The sequence below is a fragment of the Cottoperca gobio genome, chromosome 19 (genome assembly GCF_900634415.1).
Source record: "Cottoperca gobio chromosome 19, fCotGob3.1, whole genome shotgun sequence".
Taxonomy (NCBI): Eukaryota; Metazoa; Chordata; class Actinopteri; order Perciformes; family Bovichtidae; genus Cottoperca; species Cottoperca gobio.
The window spans coordinates 6,500,807-6,528,660 of NC_041373.1; the positions used below are offsets into that span (position 1 = coordinate 6,500,807).

The following is a 27,854-nucleotide window of genomic DNA, read 5'->3' on the forward strand; positions in this document are numbered from 1 at the left end:
TCTCTTTCTCTCTCTGTCTCTCTCTCCTGTTCTCTTTTTTCTCTCTCTTTGTCTCTTTTCTCTGTTTCTATTCTTTTCTTTTTTCTCTCTTTCTCTCTCATGTCTTTCTCTCTCTCTCTGTCTCTTCTCTCTCTCCTCTTTTATCTATTTCTATATATGTAATATATATAGTATATGTATATGTGTCTATATGTATATGTGTGTATATATATGTATATGTGTCTATATATATATATATATGTATATGTGTCTATATATATATATATCTATATATATATATATGTCTATATATATATATGTCTATATATATATATATATATATATGTGTCTATATATATATATATATATGTATATATATATATATATATATGTCTATATATATATATATATATATATATATGTCTATATATATGTCTATATATATATATGTCTATATATATATATGTCTATATATGTCTATATATATATATATATATATATATATATGTATGTCTATATATATATATATATATATATATATATGTCTATATTTATATGTCTGTATGTCTATATATATATATGTATATATATATGTATATATATATATATATATATATATATATATATGTCTGTATATATATATGTCTATATATATATGTCTATATATCTATATATATGTCTATATATATATATATATATATATATATATATATATATATATATATGTCTATATATATATATGTCTATATATATATGTCTGTATGTCTATATGTATATATATATATATATGTATATATATATATATATATATATATATATATATATATATGTATGTATATATATATATATATGTATGTATATATATATATATATATATATATATATATATATATATATATATACATATATGTATATATATAACAGCCACAGGCTGATCGCCTCCATGCCACGCCGCATTGATGCAGTAATTCATGCAAAAGGAAGAGTGCAGACACATGAACATATTTTTCAGAAGGCCTACATTTCTGTATTTGTTTTTTATTGGTCTAATGCAATATTGTAATTTTCCGAGATACTGATTTTTGGGTTTTCATTAGCTGTATTCTGTAATCCTCAAGATTAAAACAAATAAAGGCTTGAAATAGTTCACATTGTGTGTAATGAATCCATATAAAATAAGTTACACTTTTTTTAATTAATGAAATAAATTAACTTTTCCACGGTATTCTAATTTTTGAATTCTAATTGAGATGCACCTGTATATGATCAATGATAAATCTGCAAAGGACTTGCCGTATGCTTTTGGTATAAAACAATGCCAAAATGGGTGTAAAACCGTTTCTGACTATTCATCACAGAAAGAGCCGTTCATTTTTGTCTTTTTATTACAACATATATAATTTACAAACCGATTCCAATATGCCATGACATACAAAATAATGACAACATGTCTTTGAAATAGGGTATGTACGGATCTATTATTATTTTTAGGATGTAGTGAGGACTTTTTTTCCCTACCGGAGAGCATGGATGTACAGTAGAGTCAGCTGGGTGCACTGCGCATCTCCTACTCTCACTTCTCTACGTTTCTTGTGCGTGATGACATCACAACGTTGGCAGATCCCGCCTCTCCGCACGTCACTTCTCAGTTCTGCAGTTGTTCTGTCACCGGAACGTTTCTGCTGAATTGCACTTGAACAGGAGTTAAAAAAAACAAAACACAAAGATGACCGACCGGGTAAGTTTATTTGAAGCAAATATTAAACACACCACGAAAACAGAAAACACTGAATAATAAACCTAACGTGTACTTGAAGTACTATGAGCTCTTTTTTGTACACGTAATGTGAGCCAGCACAGCACTTAGCCTGTGTAACAGAATCAGATGTCATTCAAAACTTCGTAGCCCGGAAGAGGAATTGAGTATCTTATGACCACTGCTAGCATGTTGTGCTGTTGCTATTGTTGTTATAGATATAAGTTAATATGTGTAACAGCCACCGAGCGGCCAGCGTCGCTAAATGATATAGTCGATAATAACTTTGATAGAAATATGCTGCGAAGGGCTGTTAACACAGCTTCGACTCTGAAAGGCTAATGATGCCATGAAGGAAGTGTAGCTGCATTCAAAGGGTAAAAAGCCGGATTTATGTTGAATGCTCAGTTAACTCCTTACATTTTAAGTAGCTGCATTGTAAACAAAGTCCCAGTGTTTTTTTATAATTACATTATGCAGCTGTTTACGCATAAAAACAGTTGTCAGTTTATTAGGACATCTAGTCAACATCTAGTTGAAAGTACAAGTAGTGCAGTGTCATACAACAGCCCTGCAATAAGTCCTACCTTCATGGAGGTTATTATGGCCGCAGTTAACGATTTGCTTAATTATTTTCTCGATTAATCGACTAATCATTTTGTTCATAAAAAATGTCCATAGCTCAATGTTGGAGCTGCAACTATTAGTCTACAAATAGATTAGTTTGGCGTCAGAAAAATAATCTCCCACTATAGTAGGCAAGTATTTCATGCACAAATGTCGGAATATGCTGTTTTCAGCCCCTCAAACATGGAGCTTTACTGCTTTTCTCTGTTTTTATATCATATTTAAGTGAATAACTTTGAGTTGTAGACAAAACAAGACATTTAAAGACCTCACTTTGGACTTTGAGAAACTGGGATGGACATTTTTCCCTATTCTCTGACATTTCATAGTCCAAATGATTAATCGATAAATCTAGAAACTATCAGCAGATTATTCAATAATGAAAATAATCATTAGTTGCAGCACTTCACAATTTCACAGAGCCCATGGTGGCGTGTTCAAAGTACTTGTTAAGTTCGACCAATAGTCTAAAATAACATTTAAAAAAATCTGTTTTAATTTCACAGAAGACTATTAAAAACAGGGAATATTCATGTATGAGAAGCATTTTATTTTAAGTGACTGAAATAATTCATTGATTATTGAAATAGGTGCTACAAGATTTTTTTTATCTATTGACAAATCAATGAATGATTTCAGTTCAGTTTTTGTTTAACCTACTTTAAGGAGTTTGACAAAAACTAAATAAATCTTAATTTAAGGTTTCCTAGCCTTTTTTCGGAGATGTCAACTATTTCTAACTTGTCTTCCTCGGCTGATGGAGTAGACTCTACTACCATCATTCCTTGATGGTGGTAAGTGGAACTTGCGTGAATATTATTTTTTTGTCAAGCTACTGTTTCCAATGTCAAGAATTAACTTTCTTGCATTTCAAAGTTTCAGATGTTTATTAAATGTTGCACCATACTGGGAGGCGTTTCTGATAGTTGTGCTTCCCATTTTTAGTAATAAGGGTAGACTAAGTAATATTTACTTAATAGAAAAAAACCCCACAAACTACTGCCTTTTAAAATCACTGTGAAGTTAAATTATCACCTCCTTTTGTTTCAACAAAAACTAAACATTGTAACTTCCTGAAGGTCTGTTGTATTAGACTGCATTAGTGTTCGCTAGGTCTACCGAATAAACTGGTAACTTCGTAAAACATTTAGCATGTTAGGTTTTATCTGTCTTGCCATCTAATGTGTATTTAAAGCAACAATTTTCTTTTTAGCATAATATAGTGAGAGAGTTGTCCTGTTCTTTTAGATCCAGCGACTTTTCTGTACTTAATGAAAAGATTACACTTAAGCTGATTTTAAATGGGGAAAGAAATGCAAGGAATGCTCTTTACACAATCTCTGGTGCATAGGAATGACTTTAGATTGTCTTTGCTATTAGACTTTGGCTTAAAGGCACGATTCATGGGTCATATGCTCAAGTATTAAGTTATGGTTATTCAACTAATATACAGCTGAAACCGAATATCATTTATACTAGGACCAGGGCATAAAATCACAATACATCAGACAAAACTACATTTTTGTCTTGCTTATATTATAAACTTATTATATCATTTAAATGAATATGTCCTAGCAAATACTCCTATGTGTGTGTGTGTGTGTGTGTGTGTGTGTGTGTGTGTGTGTGTGTGTGTGTGTGTGTGTGTGTGTGTGTGTGTGTGTGTGTGTGTGTGAGAGCTGCGCCCTTCGCAAAACGGAGCGAAGGAGAGAATGTGAATGCGCAAAGTAGACAGTGCAAACTGAATCGTGCACATAATTTAGATCAATAGCATAAGTGTTTATTTAATAAAAGAGGCCTGTCAATGTGAAAAGTGAGTTGTGAATAAAAAATATTTTTATTTTCTTAATTCGAGGAAAAAAAAAACACCTTGAATTTCAGGCAGATAGTGAGGCACACACACACACACACACACACACACACACAGTATATACAAAGAAAGACAACAACTTCTTTTATTGGTCGATTTTTCAACTCAGAATATGAGTTATGACATGTAACCCTGATAAGGGTATCTCCCAGATTTGTAGTATGCAATACTTCTATCTACCACCTAACTCATTATGCATGGCAGGGAGACTACATGTAATACATAATGATGATTGCCCTGTATTATGGCTTTCTGCTATCGTCACCACTTAATTCCAGGTTTACTTGAATGCCAACAGCCTGACAAGGTTACATTTACCCGTAGACCGTATCAATGTCCCAAGTGTCACAAACCGTGTCAATAATAAATGCTTCTATAGGACAGATTCTTGCCTGGTTCAATTTCCGCTCTAGTTGTGTTACCTGCTGCCTAACTTAATGGAGAAGTCCACCCTCAGTTACTCTTGGACTGCTATGCATCTTCAGTCTGTGATGTCAAGGGTGTCTTTGTGGTTATTTTGTGATGAAATGTTTTTTTTTTTTGTGGTGTGTCAACTTTTCCTCAACCTCCCTTATCTGCTACTTCAGTTACTGATTTCCTACATTTCCTACATGGCAACTTTCCCCATTGAAACAAAGCTGAATAATGCGTCAAGCCGCGCGCCTTCACTCAGAATGCAACATGTTTTGTTATTCTGTGAGGAGAGCAAACCATTAGATATCTTCTTCTTGCATGATTGACCTTTCTAAAAATAAAATGTTGTTGATCTTTAATTTTGAAAGACACCATTTTCTGTGCTGCAGATTTTTCAGGTAGCAGATTTATTATATATATATATATATATATATATAGATATATATATATAGATATAGATATAGATATAGAGATATATATATATATGTATATATATATATGTATGTATATATATATATATATATATATATATATATAAAAACTAAATGAACCAATGCAACATACATCACCGACAGCTGTGTTTAGGGTGGAACTTTCCTTTAGTCGTTGCAATGTTGTTTGTTATTGTGTGTAAAACCAAGACGCACAGATATTGACAGGCCACGTACTATATAAAATAGTGTAGAGTTACTCTAAATACTGTCAAGTTTTCTATCCCACAGGCATTTGTTCATGGTCTTATAATCTCTTAGCCTCTACTGATTAAGCAAGACAATTTGTAATAGACCACACATATTATATAAATGTTTGATGGCACTTGATCTACATTGTATAACTGTTGATGCCAAATAAAGGATATCCTACTGAACATTTAGTAGATATTTCATCACAGCGTATCTTGAAGTTGCCTCCTTCACCAGAGCTGTGAGAATGCTGATTCATCCAGCCAGTAGCTGATACTGTGGGTCAGACTTTTATTAAACAATATTGCAACAGTCTCATGATGATTTGTCTGTCATGGTGCTACATCATAGAGGGAGCAGAGGCCCTGGTCCCCTCAACAGAAAGCCAGTGAGATTTTCCATTGGTTTTTGGATTATTGCAAAAAATAAGCTCTGTGGCAAACATTCAAACATTTATTTTCTGTTTTTTTTACCACTTATTTATTACTTACTAAATTTAGTATCATTCAAACACTTTCTATAGATGTTACTTCCTCAGTTGAGTCACTGTTTACATTTTTCTCTGCTCTCTTTTCAGTTCATGCAAGCGGCTCGATGCCCGACAGACGAACTGTCGTTGACCAACTGTGCCGTCATCAATGAGAAGGAGCAGCAGTTCGAACAGTGAGTGGGATTCCCTAACATCTGTAACATCTGACTCTAGCTCTGTACCTCGCTTAATCCTTTTCTCTGTCTGCTAATTGTTTCTCTCAATACAGACATGTGACTGTGCGCAATGTAGCCCACATGTATGTGTTCACCTTGAAGACGCATCCCAGCGTTAACGCCGGGACCATTGCCTTCAGCCTGCCACAGGTAAGAGCATATGTAGCTAAGCGTTGATCTTTAATGCTCGATGTTCCTTATTAAATGAAATGCCACCATGCTTTTGCTTTGTTGAAGGCAGCAAATTGTATTCAATCATCAGTTCTCCCAAAGATGATAATGTTGTCGTTTAAAAACTTGATAGCAATATGTGACCTGATATTCACCGAGTCAAGATGTTCTGCTGTCTTGAGTGGTTTTCTGTGGACTCTTTGCACGGACCTCTCTGTTTGTCTCAATCTGTCTGTTACTGCTTTTTTCCTTTTTTGCCTTGCCTGTCTCTGCCTGCTCCTCCTCCGTCTTTATGGCAGCCACAACACAGGTACTACTGTAACCTCCTCACGATGGTCTTATTTTACAGCAAGAATTCATTACACATTTTCCACTCATTGATCGACTCATAATTTGACATGGCCGCAATCTCAAAGACACATCTTGTGTAAAAAAAGTATTCAACTGAGCATTAAAGATGTTTTAAATATAGATCTGAGTTATGTATTGAAGGGTAAAGATGTGCTGTGAAATAAGACCATGTTGCAGAGGAACGTTGCACTGATGTCTCTGAAATGTGTAGTGTTGTTCATTTAAACAGTAGCTGTCTTTGTCTGATAACTTTGTTATTCTGGAAAATGTAATTGCCTTAATGATTGCATAATGGTAACCAATTTCCTTTTTCCATTGCAATCATATGTCTTAATACAAAAAGAAATGATGCGACATGGAACTAAATCAATCGCTTGCTTTGTTTTCTTTACAGAGAAAATGGGCCGGCCTATCAATCGGACAAGAGGTCAAAGGTAAGCTTCACGTTTATAGCATAAGACTGATAAAAGAAAAGAAAGAATGCCACAAAAAGACTAAAACCAACGATGAATTGATCCGACTAACAAGTATCATCTGTGTATATAATATATCTCACTGAGCCACACTGTTGCACTGTGTAACATGTTACTGTGTAACACACACTGTAGTTCATTTAGACTCAATGCTACAAACACTGTAGTGCTGCTGTAAATACTCACCAGAGCACCAAATGTGGATTCATCCACAAATGAAAATTGTTCCCTAGAGTTCCTCCCGTTTGAAAAAATACAGTGACTACAGAAAACATTGAACATAATTGTATTATTTATGACCCATTTTAGCAATTTACTGTTGGCACAAATGGGCTTGGGGCTGCGTGCCAAAGATAGGACGGGGAAGTCAAAGTCTTGGGAGACAGATTTACACATTGTTAGTTTTGTTCATGGGATTGGCTTACAATAACAAATGTTAAATATCCAAAATAAATATCCTTTATGTATCTACCGCACCTGAAGACATTACAGTTCATCTCCCGCTCTTTTAGACGAACAATGAACAAAACTAAAGTAACATCTCAGGCTTTGTTCAGCTGTAACCGTCAGCAGAATATGAAATGTCAGCAGGCGCTAAATGGTGACACAATTAGTCTTTGGCAGATTGAAAAAACGCCTTTTGACATTTAATTTTCAAAGATCCCAGCAGGTTAAGTGTTTGAAAATGAAATGTCAAATGTCGTTTTTCATTTTCAAATTTGAATGAACATTTGAATATTGACCGCTGTACCATAGGTTCAGAATTAGAAAATGAAATGTCAAACAGCTTTTTGAAATTTTCAAATTGGATTTTTGCATTTTCATTTTTATTCAAATAAACGCATACGTATGTGGAAACTTATAATGCTATTGTGGAATTTCATTTTCAAGTTTCTGTTATCATTTTAATGAAGTCCCCGATGATCTTCCATATGCCACGCTGACGGGGAACATTTTGAGAACACGAGAGACGCAAGACTGCATTTTGATGACGTAATATTTTATTTCAAGATTACTATTGAAGCAATTAAAGCTTTTCTTTCTGTAGCAAAATGTACACAAATTATTTCAGCTAATAACAATAATCATTTTGACTAAACCCGCCATTTGCAGATAAAATGAAAAGCTAATGTATCTTACTGAGTCACAGGTTAGCCTTCCCTCGCATCTAATTGTCCTCCGACATCTTTTCAGCCTTTTGTGATGACTGACATTCATTTGTCATTTTTTGATGAGCAGTGCTTGACATTCTCTCTCTCTCATCACTGAAAGCCTTTTGAGTCACAGACACCTCGCCGCAGTAGAAACCTAAGACATTAAACCCGAACCCTCAGACTTTAAAGGATTCATGCAACTTATTTTTGAAGGCTGCAGTCTCTCTCTGTGCCAGAGGAACTTCTCACCGTGCTCACTTGTGATGGTCATATCCTACAGGTTTCTAATTATACGCGGGGTTATGGGGTTTAGCTATTATTCAGGTGTCATGAGGGGTGGAGGGAACATGATTTACCCTGCACAGTGAGAGACAGTATAACAATATGGTTGGGTGGTGTCACTGCACATCTGTCTCAGAGGCTGGCCAGCGTCCAGAGAAAGAGAAGATGATGTTCTTTGATGAAATATTCTCACTCGGCTCCCTTAGGCCAAACGATGCCCAAAATGATGGCCGCTATTGTCTGCATATCAGGCGTGAAAGGGAAGAATGAAAATATAACCGGGCGCCCCAGTAGCTCACCTGATGTGTATATATATATGTATATATATACATACATATATACATATATATATATATAATCGACGTAGTGAAAAAGCCTTATGATACCTTTACCTTTCTTGACATGGCCTTGGAAAAAAAGCCATGGCTCCTTTTCTTATTTGATCAAAGGATTAATCTCTGTCTCTTTCAGTTTAGAGTAACCATATCAACATATCGTAACATTTAAATTAACTTCCGCAATGGATGGAGTGTTTTTAGCAGTGTCTCCTGCTAACTGTGATATGGTTAATGCAGCAGTATCGTGGGTGTAATCTTCCTAATTAGCTGGCAGCGCTGAAAATATCAGGCAGATATAGAGGAGAGACACTTGTAGTAGATCTCATCTCCATAATGAGTTGGCAGCAGTTTGAAGACATGCAGACCATTTGAATGGGCAGCACAAATCATGTCAAGTTAAGGAACTGCTTGTTGGATTGCTGATTTAGTTTCTCGCAGTAAAGGATAAAGAAATCACTGTTTGGTGTCTGCTAACAAGGCGATAATATATTTGGTAGCCACTCAGAATGTACGAATGAGCTTAAACCCTGCTGTTTAGTTTGTGTCTGATTCAAATATAATCCGACCATAAACGTCAGAAATAGTAGAAGATATGCTATAGAGCTGTGTGTGACATTCAGTAGTGATGGGAGACACGGAGCTGAAGCAAATGTGTTGAAGCATTTGAGTCAGTTAAAAATGGCGACATCTGCTGGCCAAACCCCGGGTACTGCATTACAATACCACACAAGATAAAGTGTTCATTTATGGAAAATGATACTGTAGTAGGTTATAGGAGCAGTGAATGAGTCTGATGTCTCACACTTATACATACTTTACCATATTTAAAGCTGCACTAATCAATACTCTTACACTAACGTGAAAGCGGTCGATTTTAGAGGCAAACCCATAAATAATTATCGCCCACTCTGCAGTTTTCTCCAGCTCTTTGACACGTTTTAGCCTCTTTTAGCTCATTGTTTTGGTTTTCCGACCCTCCAACTCTGCTCTCTCCAACTCGTTCCGCCCAGGAGTAGCTCGCTTTCTCAAACAAAAACTCTCTGATAAACCGCTGTGCATTACCTGCCCAGCACCGAACAGCAGACACACAAAGAAAGCGATTAGCTGCTAAAGAAAGAATAATTATTTAACAGCCAAAGAGCCAGATACTTTCTGAGGAGTTGGACTTGAAAAGCTGATAATATGTCAGCTATTGTGCTTTCAGCTTTTTCCTCCTTCCCCAAGCTGCCACAAAAATCAATAAATGCAGCTTAAATTTCAATTACACAGCAGTACAAAGAGAAACGAAAGACGTGTTCTCACGAGAACCCGCAGGAAACACGGTGTGATTAGGTCGGTTTTTGTGTTGCCAGGCTCTGAGGATAATTAACTATCCTATCAGAAATAATCCAGATGTTGTTGTTTAAACTACAAACCTCACCACCTATTGTTTTTTACCTCTTATAGTAACAAACTACAAGTTTGACAAGTCCAAACAGTGTATCAGCACCATGACAGTGGAAATTGACTTCCTGCAGAAGAAGAGTGTGGACAGCAACCCCTACGACTCTGACAACATGGCCAACGAGTTCATCCAGCACTTCAACAACCAGGCCTTCAGCATCGGCCAGCAGGTGCTTGGGGCTCTGAGGGGTTAACATTGTGCCCGTCTAAATCTTCACTAACACCCCACAAGCTCTACATTTATTGTTACATTTAGTGGCATTACGAATGTGTTCACATTAAAAGCACAAACATGCTTTACTAAACCAGACTAATGGAGTGTTTCAATTGTTTTTCTTTTGTTAAATGTGCTGCATTAATTGAATCTTCATTTATTGTAAAGTCTCCCTACGCTTGTACAACTATGACCCATTTGTTTGGAGTAATTACACGTCTTTCTGTTCTTATCTCAGCAACTTTGCTTTGCTCCCTTTGTGTTTCTTCTTTTCCAGCTGGTGTTTAGTTTCAATGATAAGCTTTTTGGCTTGCTGATAAAGGATATTGAGGCCATGGACCCCAGCATCCTAAAAGGAGAACAAAACTCTGGCAAAAAACCGAAGGTACCTATAGAACAAACTGTCCATGTCCCGGGACGTTCACGATGTTCTGTACCATTTGATGCTTTTATACAGAGCATGGAAATCATTGATTTTGATGAACACAATTCAAACATCATGTTGTTGAAGGGCTAATTGTTACAGTTCGATGTTACTTGGCTTTCCGACATGTGTATGTGAAAACGTAACTGCAGATTATACTATATCCCAAACCATAATCGTCTTTATTGTTTCTTTCCTTAGATTGAGATCGGGTTGTTGCTGGGAAACAGTCAGGTGATTTTTGAGAAGTCAGAGAGCTCATCCATGACCCTGGTTGGTGAGTGTCAACAATACTTAAAATAAATAAATACTTTCATCTTCCAGGCAATTGTTAACTTTAGAGTCCTTTTGTTCATTTATACAAGTTATATGAATGATATAACTTGGTGTTAACAATACTCTTATAACTGTCAAATAAATAAATCTTTGCATCTTTTTGGTCTAATCTCCACCTAACAATGTTAGTGCAAATGTTAAATACAGCCTCTAAAGCTGCCATGAAGATGACGATAGTGAGCTGCTGAAATCACTGCAAACCTCACTCTAATTTATATATTAAAGAAAAGTATGTTTTTATATTCACTGGCTGCGATTCTCCAAAACACCACAAGGGGGCAGACTTCACACATTTTGTTCTGCTTGCTTTCCCTCTCACATTAAGTTGGCAGTGGTTCAATATTAAAGTCCACCTGATGGGCAGTTCACCTTCATAACAAGGTTCACGTGTAATATGTTCCGGTTTTATGAATATTGCGATCATTTATTTAATTTAAGCAGTTGTTCAATGCACCATATTAGTTTCACTGCTAACAATTCTCAAAATAACTCCTGCAAAAGTGTCTTATATCTGTCAATACATTATTTTTTAACTGCTGTATACACAAAAGCAGAATGTAGTATAAGTATAAGTCCTTGTCGGTAAATAATCATAACACATTAGGCTCTCCTTTTCAGCCAAACATTCAAGTGTCTGTTTTTGTGTCACCCCTCCAGGGAAAGCCAAGACCCGAGAGTCTCGCCAGTCCATCATCAGCCCAGACTGGAACTTCGAGAGGATGGGTATTGGCGGCCTTGACAGAGAGTTCTCTGACATCTTCCGTCGAGCCTTCGCCTCCCGAGTCTTCCCTACAGACATCGTAGAACAGATGGGTGAGTTTCCCCCTTTTCTCTTTATCCCGCCATCACTTATTTATTAGTTTGTGCCCGTTTCATCGTCTCACTGTGAGTCAGATGATGATTTCAAGAGTTGTGAGGACATTTTCACACTTTCATCCATGACCTTTCTGAGTGTCTTCGCTTAGGAGGAAGGGTGCATCTACTCATGTGTGAGAGGCTTGTGCTCACTCATTGGGGGGTGTAGTTTGGTAGAAAGGAAATAGTGCCTGCATGAAACTGCTCACAACAACCTCTGTAGATTGTTGAGTTTTAAGCACCACAAGCCGAGTGCATCATGTTCCATTGTTTTGGAGAGAAGACCGACATCTCAGCGATGTCTCCAACACTGTGCAACGCACAACAATGTCTGGCTGCCAAGAATCTTTACATGTAAAATATTAAGAAATTTAAAATTGATATAGTATCACAAAACATAATATAAGTGTGTATCAATATTTTTCTTACACCTCTAACAGGTAAGAGGAAACATTTGTGTTTTTGATTTTGGTGTGAACTGTCCCTTTAAGTACTAATTTACATCGATGTGAGAACAATTCCTCAACATGCTAATGTTCACAGCTGCAATGAGCAGAATTGAGTAACACCTGCCAAGAAAATAATCATTGTTTTCAGTTATTATATTCCGCTTGTGTTGAATCCTTAAATCAACATTATGACAAACGAAACTTTGAATCATTCCTTTAAGGAATGAATCTTTGCCAGAATCAGTGAAACCCAACAATGAACAATTAGCAGACAAGGCAGCTCCGTCTGTGCTGCCCGGACCATGACTACAAACCCTGGCATCCCCTGACAGTGATCCCTGCACACACTCATTAATAGATCTTTGACAGCTGTCAGATTACCACGGTGATTCACTCTGCAAAGGCCATCAGGTAGTCTTCTTTGTGACTCATACACAAAAAAACTCCCTTCCCAAACAAATACAATCACATCTGTTCTAATCCTCGCTCCCAGATCTAGAAGTCTTGTGAAAACCTGTTGTAAAGACCTCTGAGCTGGGCAAATACACACTTTACTTAAATCTTGTACACATACCCACAGCGTTCAGGGCCTGTGGCAGCGTCCAGCAGTGTGTGAGCTGACCTTTAGCCAGGCGCTTGTGTGCAGGAGTCGGCCTTTGGCTGTGGCCAGCTGGCCGCTGTAATGAGATGGCATGCCCTGATAGAGCATCCAGCTAAAGGTAAAGCTGTAATTGGCAGGCGTGGGGAGCAGGGAGAGCAGGCGCTGACAGAGAGGTGGTGTGCGTGTGTACGTTGCACATTTTGTGTGTGCGGTGGAGCAAAAGTTTAGAAAGTTTCACCTTGTCTCCCCTTTGCTCCCCGGAGAGGTGAAGCAGACAGACAGAAGCTTCAGCACACAACACAACCACATAACTTTTCCCTGCCTCCTCCCCCACCTGTCTGTCATCCTGCCTGCTTTTCCTTCAGCAGGTCCAAATGGCAGCTCAGATGGTTATCTGGGGCCTCTCAATTAGTCTGGGCTAAATGTCATTAAGCAGGTGCAAAAGGCCATTAAAAGACCTACACTGTAAACTTGGTTGAGTGGAGAACTCGCAGTCTCTGCACTTGATCTTTATGGAGGAGGAATAAAACAAAGGAAATCAGCGGTGCTGTGATGAGAACGGCTGGAATAACTGTCCAGATTATGCTGCCTAGTAATAAATTCATGGTCAAGTCTGGACTCTGAAATCTCCAAACTGTTCATGAGGGCTGAGCGATTCATCACATTTTATTTTCAATTACAATTTTGCTTTCCAAAGATTGTGAAAACAAAGTAATGCAGATAAAACCATTATTGTGTCACAATGATGCTCTTCTTTTGTCTTGTGTTATAAATCCAGCGCACCACAGCCTTTCCTTTACAGCTGTGCCCTTTGACCTTTTTAGCTATTTGAGTTATTGACTGGAATATGTTGGATATATTTTTACCAACTTTTTAAATACATTATATCTGTCAGAGTTTTCAGATTTTAATAGGTTGTGGCATTGCACTATAACATTTGATGTCATTTATTATAGTCTAATTGATTTTTTGATGTTTTAGATGTTGAATATTTGGGTTTAGTAGTTTTCTGTAGGTTGTGGAACATTTTAAATTTATTTAAATCTAAATTATTTAAATATTTTACATTTATTTAAATGCATACATATATAGTAATATTTATATATATATTAACAAATTTAAGTGTTAAAGAAGTCATCTGATTGGGATCGACCTAACAAAGATAACTAGTAAGTAATAAGTAAAAAAAAAACAAAAAGTACAGCGTGTGCTCAGTTTGACTTCCATTCTTCTCTCCCTGGTTGTGTCGGTCTCCAGGCTGTAAGCATGTGAAGGGCATCCTGCTGTACGGACCCCCAGGCTGCGGCAAAACCCTGATGGCACGACAGATTGGCACAATGCTCAAGGCCCGGGAGCCGAAGATCGTCAACGGCCCCGAGATTCTCAACAAGTACGTCGGAGAGTCTGAGGCCAACGTCAGGAAGCTGTTTGCAGACGCAGAGGACGAACAGAAGAGGGTGAGGCGGAGGACGCATTACATTATATATCGAAGGCACAAGAGCACTCGGAGTGCATTTAAAAACTGCAAAATTGAGCTTTCAAGAGGTGTGCAATTGAAAGCACAGCTAAACAAAAAATTACAAACTCCACATTTTGTGATAAATTAGTTTTATTACGACTTCCAGATGTAAATGACTTTGCTGAACTTATTATCTGCACATCAGATAGAATCCCCATGAAACACTGATAAGCATTTCATCTCTCTAAACAGAAAGAAAAGTAATTTCTGGAGAGTGGAGAGATCTGCCCTTTAGCCAGACATAACTTTGGTAAAGGTGTGTGTGTGTGTGTGTGTGTGTGTGTGGAAGGGGGGCAGTGATGGTTGGTTTGGATGGGGAGACACTAGCATCGAGCTTCACTCTGCACCACTTAATGAGGGGCTGGGCTGTCTTTGACCTCCTATTAGACCTTCCTACACACACAGACACACACACTCACACACACACCATCCAGTGTGTAATAAGGACAGCTCCACACCTGCTTTAAATGCTACGGCTGAGACTGACAGGCCTGTAGATGGAAGGATAACCCCCCACCCTGCTGCTCTCTCACTTCTTCCATCTGTCTCTCTGCTGAGGGTCAGTTCTGATTTTCAGGGCAGGATGAAAGAAAAACATCGTCTGTGTCTTTGTCGTCTTCATGTCTCCGAAAGAATGCAGAAAATATAACCAGGATTTTATTTTGAAAAAGCTTTAAGTTCACATTCATCATTTTACATAGTGTCAGTTTTATTAGTACGTTTGAGCTTTCACCTTAAGGCTGGTCGACACTTTGTTAAACAAATGTTAAAAGATTTGAGAGACGCCACACATGACGACATGTAAAGATAATATTTGCTGTCTCCGGGGGTCACCACACACAGATATTGAACATGTTTAATATTTGCGATACAGGTGATATTAGACAATAGTAGACGGCACATATTTACACCTTTCTTTCTCTCTGTCATTCCTTCTCCTCCTCGTCTCTCTGCGGCACAGCTCGGTGCGAACAGCGGCCTTCACATCATCATATTTGATGAGATTGACGCAATCTGTAAACAGCGTGGCAGCATGGCGGGCAGCACAGGCGTCCACGACACCGTGGTCAACCAGCTGCTGTCCAAGATAGACGGAGTGGAGCAGCTCAACAACATCCTGGTCATAGGTGCTCACACACACAAATAAACACACACATTCTCACCTGCATTTCCGCAGAGTGACACACTGACAAACTCACAGCCTCTCAAGAACCATTTATCATTTTCATCTGTCCATCTGTGCCTCCCTCAGGTATGACCAACAGGCCTGACCTGATAGATGACGCCTTGTTGAGGCCAGGAAGACTGGAGGTGAAGATGGAGATTGGTAAGAAGTGAAGAACGCACTGATAATGTTTCACTCGGAAAGAAACTCTGAATGTTTTAGATTTCAGTAGTAACTTTATGAGAAAAACTCACAAATTTGCGAGAATATACTTGAATGAATTTTTTTTCTTTTCTCTGAATATTACCCCCTCCCTCGGCCCTGTATTTTGGTTTTGCTTACCTACAATAGCCCCAATACGCTGTTGATACTTTGGCTGAATTATTTAACTTCCTTAATGTTCACTGGTTTACAGAAAGTTAAGACCAGCAGCTTGAGTAAGTAGTTTAGTGTCTGCTCCCAGCTGTAAACGTGGGACTTGATCTGTGTCAAAGAGAGCATTAGAGCAGCAGGACTCCTCACGTGGCCATCGTACCTTTCCTGCCTGCATGACAGTCAGTTTGAGTGAGAGACATAATAACTCTTTTTGTTGAAGCTTGAAGTCCCCTCATTTGCCCTCTCTCTCCTTCCAGGGTTACCGGATGAAAAGGGACGCGTTCAGATCCTCCAAATCCACACGGCAAAGATGCGTCAGAACGACCTGCTGACCGCTGACGTAGACGTTAAGGAGCTGGCAGTGGAGACGAAGAACTACAGCGGTGCAGAGCTGGAGGGCCTGGTCAGGGCTGCACAGTCCACTGCCATGAACAGACTCATCAAGGTCAGTCCTCGAGGGACACTCGGTATATTACTGCACATATTACACTCTTTATTGTCCATGTCCATTTACTCTCAATTGGTTGATTGGTGAAGATGAGTTAAGTAAGGACTATTAATTATTCTGTTTAAAAAAATATATTTTTAGTGATTTGTAATTTAGTCTATAAGATATCAGAAAATAGTAAAAAAAAAACAACTGAACAATTGATTATTATTATTATTAATATGAATAATAATAACAATATATTTATTTATGTAACACCTTTCCTACAGGGGGTTTATTTCAAAGTGCTTTACAATAAAGTAAAAAACAAACAAGAGAATAAATAAAAACAAGTGCAAATATTGCGCAATAAAACCAAACAATCAAATGAATAAAAAACAAAAGAGGCAGCAGATAGCAAGAGCAGATATGCTGAGAACAGAAGAATATGTAAAAGATAGAAATACAACAAATCAAATGTGACAGCTAAATAAATCATTTGCAATTGTTGTTAAAAATGTTCACAGAGCTCACATCTCTTTTAGCCTTCAGAAGGGAATTCCATAGTTTCATAGTGCTGAGGGTCGAGGATAAATCCACTGGTTGTTTCAGTGCAGGGCATCATTCACTGGGGAGGGGAGGACATGTCCCCCTCACTTTCAAATATCTTGTCATCCTAAATAAAATGAATAATCCGATTCCATCTTGTGTAAATCTTTGATAATACTATTAAATGCTTAAAGTGTTTTTAGAAGCAGTCAGTGGAGTAATGTAATGTGCAGGAAGGGTACGCTGCTTTACTGTGCCACTTCAAATAGCCACCCAGGTGTGTGTGTTTGTGTGTGCGCCCTCACTTAAGTGTTTTATCAGGTGCGGAGGCTCAAATCTACACACTGAAGGTGAAGTTCTCATCTGTTAAGTGTTCTGCCCCCGCAGACACACACACACACACACACACACACACACACACACACTGAGCAGCAGATATTGGAGGGTGTTGATAAATGACAGACAAGGGCCTTACACATGTCTGAAGACTGTGACGTTTCTCTTCACTCTTCTAAACACTTATTCTTCCCTCCCTCCTCCTCTCGGTCTGACCTTTCTGCTCTGAGGGAGTACATTGTCTCCTGACACATTGTGCAATCTAAATGTGCAATACTTCATGTAATGGATTTCATTAGAGAGGGGCATGGAGTTCATCCAGGAATGAAAGTAACTCATTATCTGCTGTCGCTCAAGTGTGTGTGTGTGTGTGTGTGTGTGTGTGTGTGTGTGTGTGTGTGTGTGTGTGTGTGTGTGTGTGTGTGTGTGTGTGTGTGTGTGTGTGTGTGTGTGTGTGTGTGTGTGTGTGTGTGTGTGTGTGTGTGTGTTGCAGGCTAGTAACACGGTGGAGGTAAACCTGGAGACAGCAGAGAAGCTGCAGGTCACCAGACATGACTTCATGGGCGCTCTGAATAACGACGTCAAACCTGTAAGTTGCTTTACCTCTCTCTCTCTCTCTCTCTCTCTCTCTCTCTCTCTCTCTCTCTCTCTCTCTTTAAAAAGAAAATCTCTTTTCTGTGTCTTATACGTTTTGAATGAGAAATAAAGTAAGAATTAAAAATGTGACATTTACAGCCTTATCATACAAATAACCCAACGTTCAAAACAAACAATTCTCTATCTCCACATCCTCCCTCTGCCATAAGAACAACTCTGTTGAAAATATCATAACGTACATTTGAAAAATAAATCCTGTATTGTTTTGGTGTTCAGGAAGTAACCAGCGCCTTGTTTTTACAACCGGGCATCGAAATACACAACATATATTCATTAGAAAGCCTTCAACGTCAACATTTCTCCCAATATCATGTGGATGATTGTAAGTGCCTTGAGATTGGCTTCCTGAAACCCACACTGTCTCCAACATTTGGCATCCCCTCCAGCAACATGTTACCATGACGTTTTTATTCTCAATCTAAACTATTCAAATGCGCTCTCAACTCTTGTTCCTTACAGATTTATAAATATTTCAGGATTGTTTGATCAGCCTGCAGCACAGAGCCTATGTAAAACATTTGAAAGTGCAGTTGAAATTCCTTTTCTCACTTGACCTCAAACACAAATCCCAGACCGAAACAATATTCCTCTCTCTCTTCCTGTCCAGGCGTTTGGTACCAACCAGGAGGACTACGCCACCTACATCATGAACGGGATAATCCGATGGGGTGACCCGGTGTCTGCGGTCCTGGAGGACGGGGAGCTGCTGGTGCAGCAGACGAAGAACAGCGAACGCACACCGCTGGTCTCTGTGCTGCTGGAGGGTAGGACTCACACATGCTAACCTTAGGCAACATCTTTAGTCATTATGCAACACTTTACACACAATAAAGTCTCATCAAGGCCCTAAAGTAGAAACTGCAGTTTAGCCAAACTAACACAGTTTAGGTTGTGTTACTACAAACAGCTGATTTGTGTTTGATCCTCTCCCGCAGGCCCACCTAACAGTGGGAAAACAGCGCTGGCTGCTAAGATCTCTGAAGACTCCCAGTTTCCCTTTATCAAGATCTGCTCCCCCGACAAGATGATCGGACACTCCGAGATCGCCAAATGCCAGGCCATCAAAAAGGTAACGCTAGACAATTTAAAGAAATGAGAATTGATCTAGCTGTGTGTATTTAATTATTCATCTAAAATATATTTCATCTAGAGGATGAATGTGGGGCATTGAGGGATTTACCATGTAGAAATACTCTATAAAATATGTGATTTGATCGCATTTTAACCTGGAAATGTTAATATACACAGTGGAAAAACAAACAAACGTATAGAAAACAAATGTTTTAGTCTCTAGGTAGAAAGTATGTCAAGGTGTGGAGAATGTATCTTCAGTAGAGATGCAATTAAAGTTAGACTTAAGTACTGACTCAAGAAATATGGAAGAACACTTTTTGAATTGAAAACATTTACAGACACTATTTTTGATTTGACAATTTAACTAATACCATAACAAACAAATCGTTCCTTTTAGTGCTTTTGGGTCGTGCATGAAGCTGTGTGTCTATTTCTGCTTTCATCTAAACCTGTTTTGTCCTTTTTATTCCCTCCTGATAGATATTTGAGGATGCCTACAAGTCCCAGCTGAGCTGTGTGGTTGTGGATGACATTGAACGTTTGTTAGGTAAGACACCCGTCGGGACCAATCAAAGAGTCACTGTACTACAAGTCAATACATACCTAAAGTACTTTTTTATTTGGATGGACATTAAATTGTGAATGAGAAAATTGTTAATCTGTGTCACCAGACTACGTCCCAATTGGCCCTCGTTTCTCCAACATGGTGTTACAAGCGTTACTGGTGCTGCTGAAGAAAACTCCTCCAAAGGTAACAAACACTTTGTTGTGATATTTATTCGTAGCATGCTCACTGTGGGGATGCTAGTCCTAAGGTGGCAGAAAGAGGGCAGCAGATCTTATGGATGCCAGTGCAAAGTCTTGAGAGGAATTGTTGGACTGGCATGTGTGTGAGCGCCTGTGTGTGTGAGTGTATGGTTATTAAGCGAGTGTTTTGCTCCGGGCCCGTTGTGCTCACAGTGAATGGTGGTGGTAGAGACCCATTTCTCATAGTTTCTTTGGTTGCAGTTAGTGTGTGTGTGTGTCTGTTGTTGATGGGTTTGTGAATGAGAGTATAGCCCACTATATGGCTGCATGTGCATGAGAAGTGGCGCAGGGCCTGCTGTTGAATGCCTGGCTGCAGTGCTCCTCTGGGGTTGTAAAGCGCTGAGCCCAGCAGGGTGCCTGGGGCCGGGGGAGGCCAGGGGGACAGGGAGGAGAATGGGCTCTGTGAGAGAGCCAGGACCTGGCAGCACCGCCGCCTGTGTGGCACCTCATCTGCATGCAGCATCACAACCCCCCACGCCATGGGGGGGCAGCCAGCAGCCATAATCCCCCTGTCTACTCGCCACTCCTCTGCCTTTCCTCCTTCGTCGTCTTCCCCTGGTCCTTCTCCAACTTGTCGGCTTAGTGGAGCTACATTTCTTTTGCTTCTCTTCTTTCTTCTCTGCTCACGTTTGTCTTCTCTACTGTTGTGTCCTGTTGTGTTTATGCTCTGTCTTCTCCTGTCTCATGTTATTGTCTATTCTCCGTGCTCCTGTTGTGACTTAAGGCCCCTGTACACTGTCAACCTTCATCTGGGACAGCCCAAAATCGCTAACATGACGCTTCAGATGGTTTGTTACAAAGAACCATCTGAGAAACGGTCATTGGAAACTGTTTGGAAATGGTAAAGCACTTTCAAATAAATGCTTGGCGGGTGATTGGATGAACCGTCCGTCAATCAAACTCTTACAGAAGCAACTCTGGAGAAGAGCAGAAACCTCTTTTCCAATTAAGGAAAAGCCTTCAGTGCCGTTCAATAAAGAAACACTCCAGTTCTGATATAACTGATGCTACTGCAGTGTCTAGGCTAAACTCTTTAGGAGCCGCAATTGTTGTTTTGAACGATCATTCGCACAATCATGTGGCAAATGTGGTGAAATCTAAGGTCAATCCAGAACGGTGGTCCTACATCTCACTCAGACACGGCCGATTAGAGCTTTGGCGATAAAAGACATGCCTGCATAATAAATGTCACAATGTGACCGCTGCTGTAAGCCACATCTCCAGACTAACTAATCAAAATAAAACCTGAACAGCTGCAGAAAACATTGTGACAGATTTGCAAGCATTTTCGAGAAACACAATACTGCACTTTTTTCTCTTTTGAAGAGCAGCATTCATCATCAGACATGACATGCCTCAGAACTAATATCGGACACAGACTTGTGGTAATATTTTATTCGAGCCATCTCACACAGTGAACCTGCGAGCCAGCTGTTATTACACAGTGTGTAGGTGCCTTCAAATAAAAACACACAATCCATAATCCACATGACCCAATCTCCATTTATATCCATAACACACACACACACTTTTAATTTGGACCCACGAGTCTTCTGACTGTGAAAAGGAAAGCAGCTAAAGAAAATGAACAAATGACGGTTTGAATGAACAAATTGAGGTCTGAGCTCACGTCTGCTTCTTTCAGGGCCGTAAGCTGCTGATCATCGGCACCACAAGTCGTAAAGACGTCCTCCAGGAAATGGAGATGTTGGATGCTTTCAGCACCACCATCCACATTCCCAACATCTCAAGTGGAGAGCAGCTGGTCGAAGCCCTGGAGGTAACACACGCACACACGCACGCACACACTCCAAAACAGAAGCTTGCACAAACACACACACGTTGGCATGCATACACTGAATCCATGCAGCGGCACTTTTAAACCCCACACTATTTAATACACTGATTTGGTCAGCGAAGGTGTTAGAAATGTGTTTTTCAGAACCTATTATGTGCATTGCTTCTACGTTGACGCACTATTTCGTTGCTGATATTTTATGCACTGTAGTGCCAAATTCTTTGGAATAATCCCTGAACTCATTTCCCAATTTGAATAATGAATGAACATTTTTAATCCGATGCTCTCCTCTCTTTGTCTCCTCCACAGCTGCTGGGCAGTTTTCAGGATGTGGAGCGGGCCAGCATAGCTGAAGCTGTAAGGGGCAAGAATCTGTGGATCGGGATAAAAAAGTTGCTCATGCTGATTGAAATGTCCGTGCAGGTGAGAAAGAGATACTTTGTTTGCTTTTGCGTTTTTTAGCCACGCTAGCAAGAATGACTGTAGTGATAGCAATGCCAGTCTGTCGGTCTGTAAACCGCTTTGATCCAGAACTGTCTCCACAACTCTGGGATGGATTGTCATAAAAGGTTGCTGCAGACATTGATGGTTTCCAAAGGTTTGATTCTGATGAGTTTGGGGTTCTCCCCTCCCTTTTCATATAGCGTCCACGGTTTTAAGTTAAATGTGACCATTGGATGGATTGCTATGAAATATATATTTGCCTCAGCTTTACTTAGAGGAATACTCCCCCCCCCCCCCCCCCCCCCCCAACATTTCTATATCAATGAATGTTCCTGTGTTACCTTGTATTCGTTTTTCTCTCAAGCCTCCACGGGAAACAAAGAATTAAAATGGGAATGAATTGAAGTAAACGGCCACATTTAACAGCTAAACTATATAAAAACATCCGTTTCACTCTCTCACACTAGTCGTGCAGTATAATCCAAATCTCATATTGTCGTATGCTCACTGCTACATACCTTACTGTCTGAAACTCTTCCGCACAAACAGTCTCACGCTTGTGCAGACGCGCTACTCGTCTGTGCGAGTCTGAAGTGTGTTAATCAGCACGTTTTAGTGAAAATGCATGTGTTTAGGAACTAGTGAGCATACGACTAACATTATACCTGCTGAACATTAGCATGTTAGCATTGTCAGCGTGCCGACATTAGCATTTATCTCATAGCAATGCTGTGCAGTACAGCCTCGCAGCTGCGAGCGTTCTCTCTGAACATATCCACATTTTTACTGAGCCCGAGCAGCCCGTCCCTCCTCTTCCTCCACATCTGGCCGGCATTCTCAACAGTCAACAGAATCTGCCTCCGTCACAAAGAACTGTCATCTATTAGCTGGAATGACAAACTGTGTGGCTTTGCTCATGATTTGTTGAGCAGCAGGATCCAGGACGTCTCTAGTTCACAAACCGTTCTCCAGCAACAGTTGAGATCCAAAACATTCATAGCTAATGAAACCATGTTCTCCGTAGCTCTTCAAGTAACATTCACATGTTCTGAATCAGAGGGAAGCTACTCATAAGAACAATCATACACACCTCATGGTTTTGGTGTACCTACAATTTAGAGCGAAATCAATAAGGATCAGTCATCCAACACATACTGCATTAAACGCATAGAAGAACACACAGACCACCAACTCACAGCAGATTCTTGGCTTCCTTTCAACACGTCAGTTGTATGTATGTAGATGAGTACAGTAGGCATACTCACCTTTAGGGGTTTTGTGGTTTGGCCTCAGAGTCATGTTTGCATTTTTCAAAGAGTCCCTGTTGACTCTGTTGCTGCAGTTATTTCAGTTTTCCCAGTAACCCAATGATTTACTTGCAAAGCCTTGTAGGGGCCCTGACCCTGTCAAAATATTAGTATAATCAATTCAGTTAGTTCTGTAAAAAGTCAAGTCATACATCACTCTCTGAGACGCAGTGTTCTTGGGAAACTTATTGATTTGAATGAGAGTCAAATGACTGCTGGATCTTATCTTTTTTCTTTTTTTACACATTTCTGAGGAAATAAATGTTTTTGTTGTTGCTCTTTACAAGTAATGCAGCTCCATTAAAACAGTGTTGCATCGACTACATAGTTAGTGAACACCTGTTGCTGGGGGTGAGCTTCTGCATAGAAAGCTCGTAAGCTGGCTAACAGGACAATAAGTTAACAACATTAACTGCTCTTATGTTATCAACATTTGTTTGATAGTATTTAGTAATTCTGAAACTAATCAACAGTTTTTAATGTGACCAGGCCTTAAAGCTGGGGAAGGCAGATGTTTTAGCCTATTTATTTTGCTGACTTCTGCACCTTCTTATGGATCTGCCGTCAGGCTTTAGAAAACCTAGACCGTGACAGGAGACTTTGGCCGATTGCCTCCCGTGGGGTACAATAACGGGGGACTGAAAGTCAGGATCTCTCTGCTGCTGCCTGGATTCTGTTTTTAATCGCTTTCTTGCAGTTCCCCCAAACTAACTTTAAAATTCGGATACGAATTCAGTTCCAAAAGACAAGTTTCAGTTGCATATTGAGACCTGAACATTTACAGTAGATTCCAACTACACTGTTAGAACGGCATGATCCACAGATGCTTTGTTTCACTGCAGCTTCCTCTGCAATTCTCCTGAGACAAGAGTGTGGGCTCCATATTGGTCAGTTCATACAAATAAATCCAGATAGTTTGTTATTGTTGTTTGCTAAAAGCTATCAGACTTGCAGAAACAGACCGAAATCTGACTGCTGGTTGGTGTTAATCCCCCCCCCCCTGACTGTGTGTCTGTGGTATGTTGATGATGTGTACCGCCTGTTTGTTGAGGCTGGATGCTGTGTAATTGCTGTGGTATGCACAAATGCAGCCATGTTCTGCACCCCACACCCCACTATGAGCCTGAAGAAGTATGAATATGTGTTTGCCGAGACATGCTGCAAACACACACACACACACACACACACACACACACACACACACACACACACACACACACACACACACACACACACACACACACACACATTCATAGTGAGTCTTCTCTTTATCTTTTTTCCTCTCATTCCAAAGTTTCTGACTGCTCTCATGTCTTAACTCTAGTAGCTACAGGCGATTCCAGACGTACTGTAAGTTATTGCATAGGTTGCCATTAATTTTACTTCCTCTCACCCTCCCCTTCTCTACAATCCTGTTTGTACAAACGTCAGCGTGAACTCCAGGACCTGCAGACTGCTCCCATGTTTCAACACCTTGTTCTGAATTTTGAATGAAACAGATGTTTGTTCACAAAGAAAATAAGACCCGTTAGTAAATGTATGTTTATTACATCATATGCATGTATGCACTAAGAAGTAATGTGTCTGGTTTCTTTTTTTCTTTTTTTTAGATGGACCCTGGATCCAGAGTGAAAAAGTTCCTGACTCTACTGAAGGATGAAGGAGCGTAAGTATTCGTTTCCTGTTTCTGAGGCCACTCCTTTGAGTAAAACTGACCGTCAGTGACACTGAACACTCGCACCACGCACACATCTGTTACTTCTACCTCTCAAATGTAGCAGACAAAAGGAAAAGAAACTAGATAGAAGCACAAAATGTTTACATTTTGATCATTGTATCAAGTGTGATGAATAATAGACATTGTGTCTCTCCCTGCAGACTGGGTTCTGATAAGTTTATCTAGACTCGGCGGAGCCACATAGTGAAAAAGAGGCATCCTTCAACGGTAAGACTGCAGAGCCTGCATCAGGCCACATGGTCACATTTCATGTTCCTCCTGGTGAAGGGAGCTAATGAAGAAATCTGTTAGTTCAGTTTAGTGATGTATTGCCTCAACGTAAAGTTTCTTGCACCAATGATTTACAAGTCGTGTCGAGCAGAAGTTCAACCACAGAGTCTCACGGAATGTGAGCTTCACTAAAGCCAGTGAAAGTAGAGCAGAGCCATTGTGTTGTACTGTACAGATAAATAAACACTCAGTCATCATTACTGTACTGGTACAACTCAGCTTTATGTTTCATTCCAAGAGAAATCTACCTAGAAAGAAACTGCAGACATGCATTTAAATCTAAATACACATTTTCTCCCTGTTTTAATGCATGGATGGATCATTGTGTAAAGCAGATTCCACTATTTAAAGTTGTATTCCTGTTCTAAATTTGAATCACCAAATTGCCTTAAAGGAATAGATCAACATTTTGGGAGACACACTTTTTGTGTGAGATGAGAAGATGAACACATTCTCACGTCTGTAGGTACGAAGTCAGAGTTCGATGAGTTCAGCTCATGAACAGCTCAGCGATCAGAAACTGAAGGGTGAAAACAACCAGGTGTGTATTTGTGCGGAGCTAAGTGTGGGATAGTTTCTCAGTCGGATGCAGTGACGTCCTGGAGTCTTTTCATACATAACACTTCATAAAACCACAACTTGTCGTTTCTACCCTTCCACTTCTGTACGGATTAAACACGTAATCTAATAATCTTTATGCTGATCTAAAATAACCAGCTGCAAACTCTTGGCAAGAAATTAATATTTCAAAAACTTTTCCTTCAATCGTGTTATTATTCCTAATATCTCTGGCTATCAACAGTCTGTAGAAAATATATTTTCAGAGTATTACTGCACTTGCACTGTAGGTTATAAGTCTATGGATGAACATTGACTTCATCCCACATGGCCACCATAATCACATAAAACAATAAGTACACGCACAATCTGCCGCAGTGTCGGGGGGGATTTCACAAAATAGGATTCTTCAGATAACTTCAGAACTGATTGTCTTTTATCCGCATGTTGATAATGGCGAAGTTCCAGAAGATATCTCTCTTTTTAAAGTTATCTGGCTATCTCGCTAATCCTGCCTTGTGAGATGCAGCCCGTGAGGACACGCTGCCCAGGGTGGTGACGAGCAACACAAACTTTTTTCAACTTTTTTTTTCAACTTGCAAGCCGGAGCTTCGCTTCTCATAACGGCCTCAGAGACTTATGGTATAGTTAGCGCACGGCGGCGTGCCTAAAAATAGGTCGACTAGACAGGTGCTCTCCTGTGGCAGCATGTCTCCGTTGCATGCCTGTCTCCTCTCACTTTTATTTGTCTCTGATCACTCAGTTGCTGAGGAACGGAAGCCTGAAAGAGGCTGGCAGGAAGAAGCAAGCGAGAGATAGTTTCCATCTCTCTCTCTCTCTGCATCCTTCCCTCCCGTCCCCGAAGATCTGCGCTTCTGTCTTCTGCACTGCAGCTTTCTGCAGCAGCTACCTCCTTCTCTTCAGCGCTATGTGAACATGTAAAATAAGAGAAACGAGCGGTGTTTGTGATATCTGTGTATATTGCATTTGCAGAAGACTATCGCTGTAATGTCCATTTCATGCAGAGCACTCTACTGGGATTTTATATGTAAAAGAGTCCAGGCAAAAGATACGTGTCTATGGCAAGTGCATGCACAAACACTTATCATAACACTGTTTGTTTATATTGGCCTTATTCGTATGCACAGATCGATCATTCCAGGACTTAAAGATCTCACTTTGTTCTTATCGTGTTATGTACTTGCTCGTGTCTGACCTTTATATTTTGTCAATAAATTAATTATATTCCTAACAAGAAACTCTGTCGTATCTGGAATTAATGATGAAATGAAGGACCACCAAATGTGATAAATGAAGTTGCCTCACACCTCGGGGGCTCATGCTGCTTTAAAGATGTGTTTCCATGCAAACGTTAGTGTGTACAACACAGTGTGATATATGTAGGTGTAGTGTGGTGTAGGTATTTGTAGGTTCAGTGCTCCAAAATAGAGCTGCAAGGATTTGTCGAGTGACAGAAGAATAATCTTGCAAAACTATCAGAAAATGTTGTTTTAAGTCATTTAAAGGCTTCTCCTGTAGAAGACTTTAAGAAACGGGGATGGACATTTTCTATTTAAAAGAAATCTGACATTTTGTAGACCAAATAATTGATTAATCTAGATACTAAAGATAATTAAAGTAATCGTTAGTTGCAGCCCTACACCATAACCACTCTCAATTTACCAGAGTTCCTATGAAAACCCTT

The 27,854-nt window shown here is 39.5% G+C and overlaps 1 protein-coding gene across 1 annotated transcript; it reads left to right on the forward strand.

Moving 5' to 3' along the window:
- Positions 1-1,559: 1,559 nt before the first annotated feature.
- On the forward strand, positions 1,560-27,408 carry LOC115024801 (vesicle-fusing ATPase-like). Its single transcript, XM_029456649.1, has 22 exons — positions 1,560-1,717; positions 5,907-5,992; positions 6,088-6,184; positions 6,951-6,990; positions 10,250-10,416; positions 10,738-10,845; positions 11,086-11,161; positions 11,878-12,033; positions 14,383-14,582; positions 15,606-15,771; positions 15,897-15,971; positions 16,442-16,629; positions 17,990-18,085; positions 18,761-18,917; positions 19,089-19,222; positions 19,708-19,774; positions 19,899-19,978; positions 21,680-21,814; positions 22,142-22,255; positions 25,194-25,249; positions 25,462-25,528; positions 26,913-27,408. Exons 1-21 carry the CDS (start codon positions 1,706-1,708, stop codon positions 25,484-25,486), a joined length of 2,235 nt encoding a protein of 744 aa, XP_029312509.1. The 5' UTR covers positions 1,560-1,705; the 3' UTR covers positions 25,487-25,528; positions 26,913-27,408.
- The last annotated feature ends 446 nt before the right edge of the window (positions 27,409-27,854 follow it).